Below are 14663 nucleotides of genomic sequence, written 5' to 3'. Positions count from 1 at the left end.
AGTAGCTGGTACAGTGCTGTTTTGGCTTTAGTCTGAGAATAATGTTGACAACACACTGATGTTGTAGATATTGCTCAGTAGCACTTTGATCAAGGACTCTTCAGTCTCTCACGCTCTGCTAGTGAGGAGGGGCACAAGAAACTGGGAGGAAGCAGAAACAGGACACCTGACCGAGACTAGCCAAAGGGGTATTCCATACCAGAGCACATCATGCCCTGTATATAAACTGGGGGGAGTTACCTGGAAGAGACTGATCGCTGCTCGGGTTGGGCTGGGCATTGGTCAGTGAGTGGTGAGAAATTACTATACCCATAGTTATATTGTATAAGCTAAGATTACTAGAAAAAAGATATAATTGTATAGAACAAATACACAAGTAATTGTATATAAAGATTGCCATGTGCAATATACCTGTCACAGTCCAGTCTTACTGTGAAGTGTAAAAAACTGATGAAGGCTATAAAATCATAAGGCAGAGCAATTGATGCTTAAGCAGGTTTATCTTTAAAGACACATTTGTTAACAGGAATCATAATTATCAATTAGAGACTTTATTGGAAACTCAAACTAGCATCCTCATGATTTATGAGAAAGGCTAATGTAGAATTCATCCTTAAAAAGCAGAGGAATGGCAGAATCTTGTTAGTAGTGTAATTTCTACAGTATAGAATCATTAAGAAATTATTTCCCATAGTCTAAATCCAGCCAAACATGGGTGATTCTCCAGCTGGCAATCAGTGCTTACACCTGTTGACACACTGCAAAGACCGCTGTTAGGCAGCACCCAGGTTTTGAAGCTCCTTTGGAAAAAGGTGAGGCACTGGTTTACGAAAGTTTGCTGAAGAGGATAGAAGCAAAACCTCTGCTCTTGTATCTGAGGCTGGCAGGGAGGGATGGGATGAGCAGGAGAAGTTCTCTCCTGATGAAAAAAAGCCTTCATTTTTGTATGAGAATGGCAAACTTGATGTTATCTGCTTTCTCCCTTCTCCATTTATTTCTGGTCTCTACTCAGAACCCAGGACAAAAGAACTCCACCTTATAAAAGACACAATTTTAAGCCAGTTAGCACATTTTGGGAGACACAGGATTTTAAATGCTTGAATCCAGGTAGCCATAAAATTCAGCACTGCAACAGCACAATGTTTATTTCAGTATAGCACATGTGCTTTTCCAGGATTTCTCTTAAAAACGCAGCTTTACTATTTTTTACTGCAGTCCATATTTTAGACTTTGGATGTGTGATGATTTTGATGCTTTGAAAATGAAGGCAGAACATTTAAACATTTCTGACTTTGCTTTAGTCTTCTCTGAAGCATTGGGATACTGCAGTTGATTAAATTTTATTCATTTAGAAAAAGTCCAAAATTATTATTTGGTTTGGCTTTTTTACCTAATAAAACATTCTAATGCTATTTTTAATTGTTGTGGTTACTGTTTAGCATTTCCCTGGTGACTGTTAATTCTCAGAAGGTTATTTTCTGTATTTTCCTGACAGCTGAATTTGAGTCAGTCCATACATAGCAGACAGTACACTGTAGTGGAAAGATCACTTTGTTCCATTTTTCTCCTGTGTTTTGGAGCTAGTCAGTAGAAATCATCAGTGTGCAGGTCGTCTTTCTGAAAGAGTCAGGGAGACACTTCTGAAAGGATTTTCTCTTCTTCTCGCTGATGAGCACATGGAGATTTTTTTCTTTCTCTGTCACTGAACTGGTGCGTATTATCCCTGGCACATGTTCCATAGTATCACTGCTTCTGAAGTGGAGTCCTTTCCCAGTTTCACTGTATTTCTTTCCAGGGTTTCTTTGATAAGAACATGTGAATAGTGGGTTAATCTTGTACACTAACCAGCTGCTCTTAGGTGGATTGTCAATTTGCACAACTCAATGTGCACATGCAAGTCAATTTGCACATGCAATTTTCACATGCATAGAAAGTCCAATACATTTTCAAAGCATTACACTGCACACGTGCTGTAGATTTGGTTTGCCTGTCCCTAGTGAGCATTTGTCCAGTACATTTGTATATCCAACAGCAACTGGTACTGCTCCAGCTGGATTGCTGCATGTCTGGGATTCTTGGGTAGGTTATTCTTAGTTTTCAAAGTCTGTCAGAGAATCTTCCCAGGAGGAAGATCTAAGGGAATATTTCACCATCAGGTTGACAAAACCTTGATGATGTTTCCTGGGGTTCGTATATTACAGAGTAGTATGATTTAAAAAGCTTAATGTTTTGCCATGCTGTGCTTTGTTCTGTTTTTAATTTTTCTGTAGTGTACATAAGAGTGGAAAAAAGGATGGACTGTTCAAAGAAAATCTTTTGTTACGTGGATGTACCATTAGAAATACAGAAGAGGTTGCAGGAATAGTAATCTATGCAGGTAAAAGCTGGTTTTCTGTCTGATGAGACATACCACCTTTTTATAGTTTCCTTAAAATAATAATAAAAATCCATATGACATCATCTGATGTAATTACTTCTGCAGGGCACGAGACCAAAGCTTTGTTAAACAATAATGGACCCCGTTACAAACGCAGTAAACTTGAAAGACAGATGAACGCCGATGTCCTTTGGTGTGTCCTAATACTTCTAATCATGTGTCTGTTTTCTGCCATTGGTAAGTGCTCTTTAAAGCTAGAAACTTAGGTATCAGGCTCTTTTGGGATTCATGTACTTTGTTTCATCAAAAACATATGTGTTTGCAAAAATGTGAAATACATAAATCTGCCTCCATATTGTCTTCATTTTTGTTGTTTTTCTTCTCTGAAATCAAAATGTCTTGATGTATAAGCTCATCTAAGTAGCTTCTTAGTATCAATCAAATACATGTTATTAGTACCAGAGGTCTGAAAGTTTAAATTCTACAACTCTTGATAGCATCCAAAAGAAGCCACTTTATATGTAGTCCTCTCAAAATTACAGGTGATAGAGTATAACACGCCATTACTCAGTCAACAACGTAATTCATGAGCAGAGAATAAACATAATTAGCACAGTGCAATTCCACAGTACTATTTATTAAATCAAGGGCACAGTGCACAACATTGACACACTGTCTCTAAACTGCAGCTGAAACCTAAAAGAACTAAATAAAAGTCTAAACCTGTAAAAACCAAGTAGAAGACTCTCTAGACTTCATGGAGTGTCTAAGGAAAACTAAGGTTCACATTAATATTCTTCAAGCCTTTTTTCTGTTCATTTGTGAGAAAGAATTTTTACCTTTGGCACCTACAATTATTCTTTACACATGGCATATGAATTCCATATCCTTAATGTTTGTATGTTCTGTAATGTTTGTGTGTGAGTCATATGGCATAAACACCAGAATGTTTCCTAACAACCGTGGTGTAGTTTAATAACAATCTTATGGCATTTTAATACATTTCTGTGTGCCTTTTTCCAGGTATTGTTAAATGCTGCTTAAAGATGAGTATTTCCAGCTGTGAATCAGCCAGCCAATTTGTTTCCACTGAGTTCATGACAGTCTTTTGTAGTGTCTCAGTGTTGGGGGAGCCCAGTCCTCAGGACTCAAGTGCCATTGTAGGTTAATGGCAAGGAGTCACGCCTACAGCTGTCCCCTCTGCACCCGAGGTATTGCCCCCATAGCAGTGGCAGCAGGGTGCATGCTGCAGTGGCTTTGGTTTAGCTGAAACTCCTGATTTGCATGAATGTGAATGGGAGACAGGCACAGAGCAGGTAACACAAACACCTTCACCTCTGTCATTTCTGCCACAAGGCTAGAAACCTCCAGCAGAAGGCCAGAGCAAACTGCTGGAGGTGCTAACAACCAAACACAGCTGGAAAGAAATGTGCTTTTTGAAAACAGAGATGCCTAGTGCTTCAAGATATACAAAGCTATGTCCTGTGAGAGTCAGGCACTTCACGTACCTTCTGTCAAGAAAGTGTGAGTGGAGATATGACACTTAACTAATTATTTTGAAAATCTGTGTCAGGGTATTTATGCAAGAAGTCTCAATATAGGACCTTGTCAGTGTGGGGTTTCCAATATTTGCTCTCAAGAATAAAAATATAGACATCAATATAGGCATCAGTATGGCAATACTGGTAGTACAGAGGCAAAATAAGTTGCTTACATGGCTTACTTATTGTTATTATTTTTCAAGAGTTCAATGCTGGGTTTATGTATCAAGATGTAAAAGACCTTGTCAGGTGTGACTTACAAAAGATTACTTTTAAAGTAGACCTTCATCCTTTTTGTCAATTTTCAAAATGCAGTGAAAATAGCTTGAATGCTTCTTATCATGTGTGGGAATTCTTTGTTTTTAGTCTTAAAAACATCAGGCATACCATTTTTAGGTCTTTTAAGACTGCAAATCCTAGTGCTGTACTTAAAAAGGCAGCTTTCTGTCTCCTTAAGAATGCTACTTTCCCAAAATAATGGTAACAAGAGTAATCGTATCTTTATTTGGTTATCAGCACAATCAATAAAAAACAAAGTTTTGAGCAAGGATTAGGATTTCTTCTGGTTTTAGTTCCTCAGCTTCCATGCTGTTGAGTCTGCTGATGCTGTTATTTCAGTAGTTCTCTAAACATGGTAAGATTCACACGGTAACGTTAAAGTCCATCCTGCCTTTACCCATCTGAAACTAGTTTAGTAATAATTGGCTGGTGTTATACTTAGTGCAGGCAATGGAGTTCTTTCATTTTAACAAATTGAATATCACTGAAATGATTTACCTTCTGAAGTTTAGTTTTCTCTGCTGATTAGAGAAAGAGCTTAAACTACTAATTTAGACTAGTCAGCTCACTTTATTTGGATAAACTTATGTGAAATGACTCTCGGATTCTGTCTGTAAGGCCAGGCAAACCCCTTTCTTAAACTCCAAATCCCAAGGCAGAAAAAAAATGAGTTTGGGTCCTTTTTCAAAAGTCATGCAGAGTAGTTGAAAACAAATACCATTTATTCACATAACTCTAAGAACAAATTCATACCATAAGCATTGGTGTTAATTTTTCTTTCTTTCCAACTCTTCTGCAGGTCACGGCCTATGGGTATGGCAATATGGTGAAAAGAAGAAACCAGTTTTTGATGTTCCAGGGCCTGATGGCAAATACTTGTCCCCTGTTTTAGCTTCAGTATATTTATTTCTGACAGTGATCATAGTTTTCCAGGTAATCAAGTTGTGCATGTTGTCATCTCTGTTCATAGTTTTCTGTAATAAAGCTATAAATGCATGTATAGTACCGTTTCTACCACTAAGGCGTGTAATCTAAGGCACTAAGCTAATCAAGCACTAAAACCAAGTACATCTAGCCACTTTAAAATTATATTTTAACTGTAGGGAATGTGATAATATATAACCAGAAAGCTAAATTAAATAACAGTAGTGGTCTACCCAGGGGTAAAATGATAACTTCTCTGAAGAATAACCAAACTGGTAGATACAGTAAGCTGTCAGAGTTACCTTGGCATCTGAGAAGATAATTATCTGAGAACCCTCCCCAAAAGACTCGGGTATTTTGTTTTATTTTAAACAAGTAGGAGGAGATAGAATGCAATGGGCTCTGTTTGGAGAATACAGGCATTATGCCTCATATCCACCCACTGTGGAACAGCATCTCAAAGACTGTGGGTGCCACTTTGTGTACAGTGTGCTGATATGAACATAGGTTGTGTGCATTTTTTACCACTTTCCAAATAGACAGCTCTTAATTTTGTAGCTCAACTACATAGCAAATCCTGATAGAAGTTCTTTGGTTCTGGATAGAAATGTGTTCAGTTGCGAAGGTTGCGATACACTAAGAGAGATAACAGAGACTCATGTCACTGGGACATATGGACATATGCCCAGGGGGACACTAGAGGAGACTGCATTACTCGGGGAGCAGCTCCTTTATAGAAAGGAATGGAAAAAGGATATTAAATTACTTTTTACTCTAAGGTCCAATAATATGATATTTGCTAAAACGTATCACCACAAAATTCCTTAAATGCCAACCTTTAACTGTAGGTTTTGTTTAAATAGACACATTTGTCACTTACAGCTACACACATGCTGTAACTTATCCCTCATATCTAATTCAGCAAGCTAAATAATGTATGCAATCAGGAATTTCTGTCATGAAAAACATCTGCAGAGAAAAACTGAGGTACACATGAGGTATTTCATGGAGTTTTGACAGTCCTCAGGAAGCAGTTGAAAATCTTTTCTGGTGCAACTTCTTCTCACATCTCCTTCTTCAGCAATTACAGAATGTGTTCTTCATTCACATTGTCTGCCTTGCCAAAGCCAAGGCCAAAAGCATCATTCCTGTGGAGAGATTAACACTTCTCATTTTGTTTCTTGTATTCCTGCAAGGTTGATTTGTAAACAGTCTATTACTTACGCTTATCCAATTCTTTCACATTTATAGGATTCTCACTGTAGTGTCTGTTTTAGATTGGGTTTTGTTGTGTTTTTTTTCTTTTCCTTTCCCAGCTAGTTTCAAGATAGCCTTATTACCACTAAAAAGGATTTGCTTCTGTCCAAGTTTTGATAATTGCCCTTCTGGACATAGTAATGCATTTCAGCTCTGCAATTCCCTATAGGCTTTCCTCATATAACAAAGTAAATAAACTCTTCTCAAACATGATAATAACTTTACAATAGATGCTTAATGTACCTAGCCTCTTTATGTCCTAGTCTAGTACCAAGTTAACTAGATTTTACTAATTTGTTGTATCTTGCTTCTTTTTTTTTCTCCCAATTCTCTTTCTTTTTGTGTATTATAGGTTATGATTCCGATTTCTTTGTATGTATCCATTGAAATAGTTAAAATCTGCCAAGTGTACTTCATTCATCAAGATAAAGATTTATATGATGAAGAAACAGACACGCAGCTGCAGTGCCGAGCTTTAAATATCACAGAAGACTTAGGTCAGGTGCAGTTTATCTTTTCAGACAAGACTGGGACACTTACTGAAAACAAGATGGTTTTCCGAAGATGCACTGTTTCTGGAATAGAGTATTCCCATGATGATAATGGTGAGCTCATGATCTTGTTTTCTATCTAATATTTACACTTTGGGTAATCTGAGGTAGATATAAAAATTACTGTAATCTTAAATCCAAAAGAGAAACAAAAGAAATTGCATGTATCCACTCAGCAAACTGTAATAGCTGTTTTTAGGTTAGTGTAATTTGATGGCTGTGTTTCAGGTAGTGATGACAATCTTATCAAAGTGTTCTGTAACTTCTGCAATATGTTGTCAAGGTAGTTAAAGCTTCTGTCTTTATCTCCTAAAGTGCTTGTGCACATGGCTGATTATGTGATTTGAATGGTCCTGCTGGTATCACGGTTGTTTGGGGTCTTTAAAGTATACTATGTAAAATGCCAGTTTTAAGCATACAGCTATATTAGTGTCTGATTGAATACCTGGAATGAGATTATCCTTTTGTGCTGAGAAATAAATGTAAAAAAAATCTACTGGTTTTCATATTAACAGGAAACATAATCTGATGGGGTAAGCATATTTTATGTTACCTTTGTCAGATTCTTTTCAGTGCTACATAACAGGTGTCTGTGTTAAGGTACCATCACTGCTGTATGAAAACTGCAGTTGAGAGAATGTCCCCAAGTATCAGGTTCTTGAAACACTAAGAAGTTACTCTTTGTCACAAGGGAATGTGAGGCTTGTCATCCATGTGTCATCTCATCAGCCTTTTAAATTTATGAAGTTATTTCCTGTTTTGTGATTTGTTTATAATTTGTTATTTTCCTCTAACATTTTGTTGTTACCATTTTTGACATAACTGATCTTAATTCCTCAAATCATACTCTGTATGCCAGAAAATATTAATAGATGCATCATTGCATTCCTGTTTGCAAAAAATAAGTTTCCTAATCTACATAATGTATAAAGATCACTGATTAGAAAGTTTTCTCAAAGACCATTGCAGAAGTTCAGCTTACAAATAATATACAGAATGAGTAATCAAAAGGGACCAGAAAACCTAAAACATGTTTTAGAGGGTTCTTAAGATAGCAGATAGGAAAAAGATGTCTTGAAATTTTGGGTAATGCAAATATTGTTCTTTTTTTCTCCTACTGTAAAGTAGTACTGAGACCTTACATTTAAGGCACTGGTTTTCAGGAAACTAGATGTTTGGGTTAGTGTTATTATTACAGAGTTACAGAAGGAACTTAAACAGGAACAAACTGGGTTCCTACCTCTGTACTGTAGGTAAGAAAGAGAAAAGAATTAGAATTAATAGTATGTTTCTGGACTCTGTAACTCTGCTTGTGACACTCTGGTTATTCATTCTTTTTTTTCCTTGCCACTAATCATTTGCTTGTTTATACTAATTTCAGAGTGTACTCCGTTCCTTGCAGGAATGACAATGGTACTGCCAACTAAAACAGTGCAGAAAGGTTATTTTTATGAGCTCAGTATCATCAGCTAATATGTAGGCTGAATTCAGGCTCCTGAATTTGAGTATTGAGTTTCAGAACCTTTTTCTTCAACAGAAATCTAAGTTTGTTTGTACTTTCATCTTACAATCTCAGAATACAATGTAAATGTTAATGAAAGAAGAGTGAATTTCATTAGAAACCGACATGTCAAATAAATACATAAAATAAACAGATTTTTTTTTTTTTTTTGGTCATTCTTCTCATGTATGGCTATGTTTGGGCTTTCTTGTAACTCCAGTCAGTATAAAATTCCTGACAAATAGTTTTTAAATGGGTGCAGAATATATGCACAATATTATATACAAAGTATTTTAGTCTGTTTATTGTCCTGTACAGAAAATAGGCATTTCTCTGTCATTCTATATATAAATTATGATATTCTATTGATTTTGTTCCCTAAAATTAGGATTAATAACACAGTGAAAAGTCTTCTTTGTTCAAGTCTTTTGTTAGCTCTGTTCTCCAGTCTGATTTTCTAACCATCTTTGCTGCGCCGAAGCTTTCTTGTTTAGGTGTGATAAAATGTCTGTCACAGCTCTCTCTGGTTTTAGGGAGTGCATTAATGACATTTATTGGTTGTGCACTTACTTTCAAATGATTTGTCAGCTACTTTTCTATGTCTTGTACCTCAGTATCTGAATTTGCCCCAGGTTTAGGGCATATGTTATAACTGATGCCATCCTGGTCTCAGGTTTTGCTGAAGTTTTCATATATTAGAAAATTCTATAATCTTTCATTTGGCAAGTGATCTGAGGCTGCCATATATGTAAGGAAACCGAGAAAATTCATCTGCCTTTTCTTATATAAGATCATCTTTGCTACGATGATCTTTCTTCGTTTATCTGAGTAATTTTTCTGGCATAGTTGTTTGCTACTTGGAATCAAATTCTGAGTAGCACTTTAGATGAAGAAGTGAATTTTAAATTGTACATGGGTCAAGATTCAAAAGCTAAAGATAACAGGTCATTTTCTACTGTAAAAACAGATCGCTCAGGGTAGAAATATTATTATTCTGAGTAATTTGGCCTAAGTTTGTTACTCTGCTGCGGCTGGTAGCAGTGCCTGTTGTTCCAGTTGCCTGACCCTTCTCTTTATAAGATCCTATTTTCAGTTATGGATAAGCTTAAAAGCCTTAAATATTTGGTTCATGTTTTCCATGCCAGATGTTTGCCTCAGGCATGAATTCTGGGGGCGAAATTTCAGTCAGAACATCTTCATTCACCCATATCCAAGAACAAGGCTAAGATGTAACACACTTTTTTCTCATGCTAAGAAGTTCTGGCAGATTTTCCTCTGAAGTCATCTAGAAGCCCTGTATTCCTGGGGCTCAGCCATGCACACACACAGAGGGGAAAGTTACACCTACAATGGCAGAGAGAGATCTGAAATTTCCTCACTTTGGAACTTTAATTTTCTGTTGAACCATTGTTTTCTTCATAATGTAGGACTCCTGCGTATCTGTCAATAGATTGTGCATAGCTGTCACAGATTTTCTCTATGGTGCATTATAATCTTTTCTCCCTAAAATTTGTTCACATGTATGAACAGGTATCCCATTCTTTTCAATTCTACAGGCATTGTTGTACTGCATTTGTCATCATCTTATCTGAGTTCCTTCCACTAGCTCATTAAGCAATGCGTGTGACTCTTTGCTTATGTAGCTTGGTCTTTCCCCTTCTTCCTCTCCCTGTGCAGAGCACGGTTTGTTTCAGACTGGGGCTATTTAAAAGGCATACAGGATGCTGTATGGCATATTTAAGACAGCATGTCTTTTTCTTGAGTGGTGGGAGCGTCCTTATTTTCTTTGGAAATTCATTCCATAAAGCCATGTGAATTCCCCATGTGAAAAGTGAGCTTTATGATTATGAGGGAGAGTTCTGTTTTGCATCAGACATGGACATGCTAATCATGGTTTTCATCACAGAGGTTTATTTGGACCTTATGCAGGGTTGAAGCAATTAAATGCTTGTAAAATAAAAACTGAAACCCTGAGCAAGACTTAGTACTTTTTTTTTTCCAGATAATAGAGAGAACAAGGGGCAGATTTCATGAATTTGCTGGAGGAAACATTTTCCTCCAGAATTCCCTGTTTCTTATGAAGCTAATGGCACTGTGCCCAGGAGTATTGCATTGTTTTAGTCTAGACAAGAGGTGACAAAAACATGAGTAATAGAGGCCAATAAATTGCACCAGCATGGGACAAAAGCATTTTGCCAACTGGAGGGAGTACAAGGTATTGCTCATGGGTACTGCTATGTGAGAGCTTAGCACCAAAGAGGAATCCAGGAATGCTTGTGAAGGCTGTGAGGAAAAGTGTAAGTGTACTGAGCAACAGTTCCATGATGTAAGGTTTATCCAGTATTCATCATTGTTGAGGTCATCTATGATGTTTTGGCAATGAATTATACACTAGCTGGGATCAAACTACATGAATTCACGCTGCCCATTTAGGTCCTGCGGGGACTAAGTTGATAGGGATGGGATTCTTTTTAAGTAATTGTGGATATTTGCATGGAATATAGTTATCTTGTGACTTTACAGTTACTGGAGAAAACTAACCATTTTTGGGATGTAATTCATCAGAACTGTTTTAGACATCTACATGTCTTGTCAAATATGTGCCTATTTCTCTGTGGTTTAGAATTCTAACTAGAGGTGAAAAGGATTCCCACCTCAAGTCTGCATGGCCCGTGTTCTTAAGTCTGTTTTGTTGTCTTCTTCAAAGGTTCTTCTTGATACGTGAAGTGTTAATTAAGGAGCAGGGTATTATCATGAAGCACTCCAAGTGGAAGTGCCTTATCCCGCTTGTAAATGTCCTGGATATTTATGGAATAACCATTGGCACTATACACTGATTAAATCCCAGAATTATTCTTCCAATCAGTAATTCCTCCTAGCCAAAAAGAACGTTAGCACCCAAAAAAAAAAAAAAAAAAAATTGTTTCTCTCTATATATGTCAAACCCAGGACAATGTACGATAAAGTTGCCATAGCGTAGCTCTTCCCTGGCTAGTAGCCAACTCCTAACAGTTCTTGGAACTGGCCATGTCCTCAGCCTGTCTGCTGAAACAAGAGATAGTAGGTGCGCAAAAGCTGACTGTGCTTCTGAAAGTCATTATATGATTTAGAGACAACCAGATGCTCTTGGCATGACATCTGTCCTAGTTGTTTTCCAAATGCTGGATTAGTTGCACTCTTGCCTATGGGGTGTGATATCTCTTTTTCTAGTTTTAGCCACCCATTGTATGGAACTTTTGACAAAACATGAGCTGAATCTCCATGGATGCAACCACACAAGTCTGAAAAATCTGAATTTTGGATACTTTGCATTCTTTCTCCTTCCTTCCAATGACTGAAAAAATCTCCAGACAACATAAGAATAAGATAAATTTATGGGGGTGAAGGCAGATGATGAAAAATTCAGTGATTTTTCTCTTCCCCAGCAAAGTTTCTTAATCATTTAATGTGGGAAAGAAGGAGTTTCTTTCTGGGTTTTTTTGGTTTTTTTTTTCCAGAAGATTGGCTAACAACTACTTGTCATAGGAAAGTGCATCATAGTAAAAAAAATCTCCTTAGTTTGAGGGGCTGTTTTGTAGTGGAACTTTCTTACTCTTTTTGTGTGTATTCAAGAGAACTTAGACTGCACATTCCAGCCATGCTGGAGAATTGGATTTATTTAAAAAATAAATTAATGAAACCTTTTCTGTACATGCAGCTGTTGATTCCCAAAGCTCTTCTCATCTGCCACCTTTTCAACTTGACAATCTTCAGAAACGGGGATAGTCCACTTAGACCTTCCCCGGAAAGATTAAAACCTTTAGCAGAACTAGGTGCTTCAGACACTCTGTAGCTTGTTTGTGGTTTCTCTTTACATTTGTTATTGCTTTTTGAAAAAACTGAATTGGTAACTTTAAGGAAAGAACCAGTGCCAGAAGATGTAGAACTCAGTACACTGGGAGAGACCCATTTTAAGTCCTACAAAAGACAAACTCATATTTAGAGACAGGTGATACTTTTTCTAAACATACACCTACACTTAAAATTGCTCTGGAAAATCTCCAGAACTGTTTGAAAATGGCATCCATTTCTAAGTGAGTAAAGAGGTCTTAATGAAGGACTTAAAGTTTTTTTTTGTAAGCCCTTGAGGATGCCAGGGGGGGAGAGGAAGGAAAACCTTGGGGGTTTTCTAATCTCAAGACTTGTCCTTATGGGGAAGTTCTTGCAAAGTAAATAAAGTTAGAATTATGTTAGCACACTTGTACAAATTTATAGTATGCTAGTTGCTTGACTGATTCTTTATGTAGATGCTAGAGTGCACTTCAAAGTGAAATAAGCTTGCACTCATAAAATAATAAGGAAATAAGGTGGTGTGAGTAAGTACACATCTAGATTTACAGCAAGACAGTTCAGTAACAACCTTATTCAGTGGTTTGGGGAAAATGAAATTATTCCATGGTGAAGTCAGGGCCCTACACACTGGCTGCTGGTTTAGGGGGTCTGCAGCTTTATTCTGCTTGAAGGGAAGTTCGTTAGAGTTTTGTGATCCGTCTTTTCTAGCTGGTGGAACATCTGGCTGTGTGGCAACAGTCTCCATCAGCCTGCAAAATGGATGCCTCATCGTAGAACATGGACCATAGAACATTCCCTGCCCATGGCAGGGGAGTTGGAACTAGATGATCTTAAGGTCCTTTCCAGCCCTAACTGTTCTATGATTCTATGGAAGGTGAAAAAAAAGCAAAAACAAAATAATGAAAATAAAAGGGCTTTTAAAATAAGAGAATGCATATTCAAATACTTAGCAGCTACTACAGGAGTTTTATTTATAGCTTACTGTTGTCTTCTGAAAGATAGAAGTGAGTTCATGGAATAAGTATTAATTGTTTCTTCTTTGCGTTGTAAATATAAAACGAAGTACAGAATAGTGAAATTTGACTTTCATGAATTGCATTGCTGTGTTTCTCAAAGTTGTTTGTGTCTTTGCCCTTAATAAAAAACTGTCTATCAGACAAAAGATCAAAGCCATCAGTTTTCAGTCCTGAAACTGAAAAGCATCCCACAACACGTCTTCCAGGTTATAATGTTCACAGGAAAAGGTTCTGAATCGGAGAGGGCTGAGTGGGTGGAGAGAACAGCATGTTCCCAAAGAAGCACACTTTGCACAGCTGAAGCATTATGAACCTTAGCCATAACATAACAATTGAACCGGGTTTCATTATTTCTTCATACTTCTTAATGCTGCATAATGTGTAAGGCTGTGCTGGAGAAAACGTTGAAAGGTGCAAGGCCTGGTTTTTATTGTTAAGCTTACCTTGGTATAAACTGAAATAAACCCATTTGTATTGAAGGAGTTTCATTTGACTTGGGTTAAATGAGATTCTAGTCTCTTATCTGCTTTCCCTGTTTCTCCTTTTTCTTAGCAGCAGGAACAATTAAACAAATGTGTTACAATGAAAACCTGTAAAGAGAGCAAGAGATAGCTAATATTACATAGGCTAGAAGGGAACTGGAATAATGCTAATACATAAGCTAAGTTTTGCATTAGGAAACAGTTTTTGCTATGTTGAATAATCAAAATTTTTTTTAAAGTAATGTAATAAAGAAGAAAGAGCAATGAAGAATACAGAGCTATAGTATGCAAGCATAACTGTTGTGCAGCAGATGTATTGTCTGCTTAACCGTAGAGTTTATATACATGTCATAAAATTATAGTCAGTTCAGGGTCTTTGGATTCATGTATTTCAAGATGTATTTTCAGAGCAGAAGCTTAAATTAGGTATAATTACTAAGGAAAATGCGTCGTTTTTAAAAAAAAAGAAACCTGTGCTCGAGAGGGAGTTGGACCAACTGGGTAGCACATTTTGCAAAGCTGAAAAGAATAATTGTGCCCTGTCCTTCCCATGTCAAGGAATACTACCTGTTGCAAGAAGTGCAGTGTTCTGTCAGTCAACCATTAAGATGTCCAGCAGCCACAGTGAGGAAGATTATCCCTATGGCAAATCCAGGCTTTTCTTATGGCTTTCCTGGGAGAGGCTGAGCAGCTACATGTCACACTGGGATGCTGGGGGGAACAGTGAGCAGCCTGGATCGCATCCTCATCAAGGACCTGAATTAGTGCCTTTAACATGCTGCAGATCACTTTGGGCCCTTAGTGTAGAATCCTGATATGGACACACCTATCATGAATTAAATTCACAGTATAGGGATCTGCACTTCCACTGGGAAAACACATAGCAGCTTACAGAGTAGAAGCA

General features: G+C 37.3%; 1 protein-coding gene across 2 annotated transcripts in view; it reads left to right on the top strand.

Annotated features, from left to right (window-relative positions):
* ATP10A (ATPase phospholipid transporting 10A (putative)) overlaps positions 1-14663 on the top strand; it is a 109824-nt gene that overhangs the window by 61622 nt on the left and 33539 nt on the right. The window contains exons 1-5 of one of the 2 annotated variants that reach the window (XM_061459741.1): positions 318-1107; positions 2271-2377; positions 2483-2614; positions 4997-5130; positions 6731-6983. In XM_061459741.1, coding sequence (XP_061315725.1) covers positions 1094-1107; positions 2271-2377; positions 2483-2614; positions 4997-5130; positions 6731-6983 — 640 coding nt within the window. In that variant the 5' untranslated portion in view covers positions 318-1093. Of the gene's footprint in view, positions 1-317; positions 1108-2270; positions 2378-2482; positions 2615-4996; positions 5131-6730; positions 6984-14663 lie in introns of those variants that run through there. The other variant, XM_061459740.1, reaches the window with a different exon arrangement.

The sequence above is a fragment of the Pezoporus flaviventris genome, unplaced genomic scaffold, assembly GCF_033815535.1.
Source record: "Pezoporus flaviventris isolate CSIRO_AGI_PZ_B2104156 unplaced genomic scaffold, CSIRO_AGI_Pfla_v1 ptg000030l, whole genome shotgun sequence".
NCBI classification, from domain to species: domain Eukaryota; kingdom Metazoa; phylum Chordata; class Aves; order Psittaciformes; family Psittacidae; genus Pezoporus; species Pezoporus flaviventris.
Note: the sequence above shows the minus strand (reverse complement) of the source record. Positions and strands in the feature narration are given on the sequence as shown.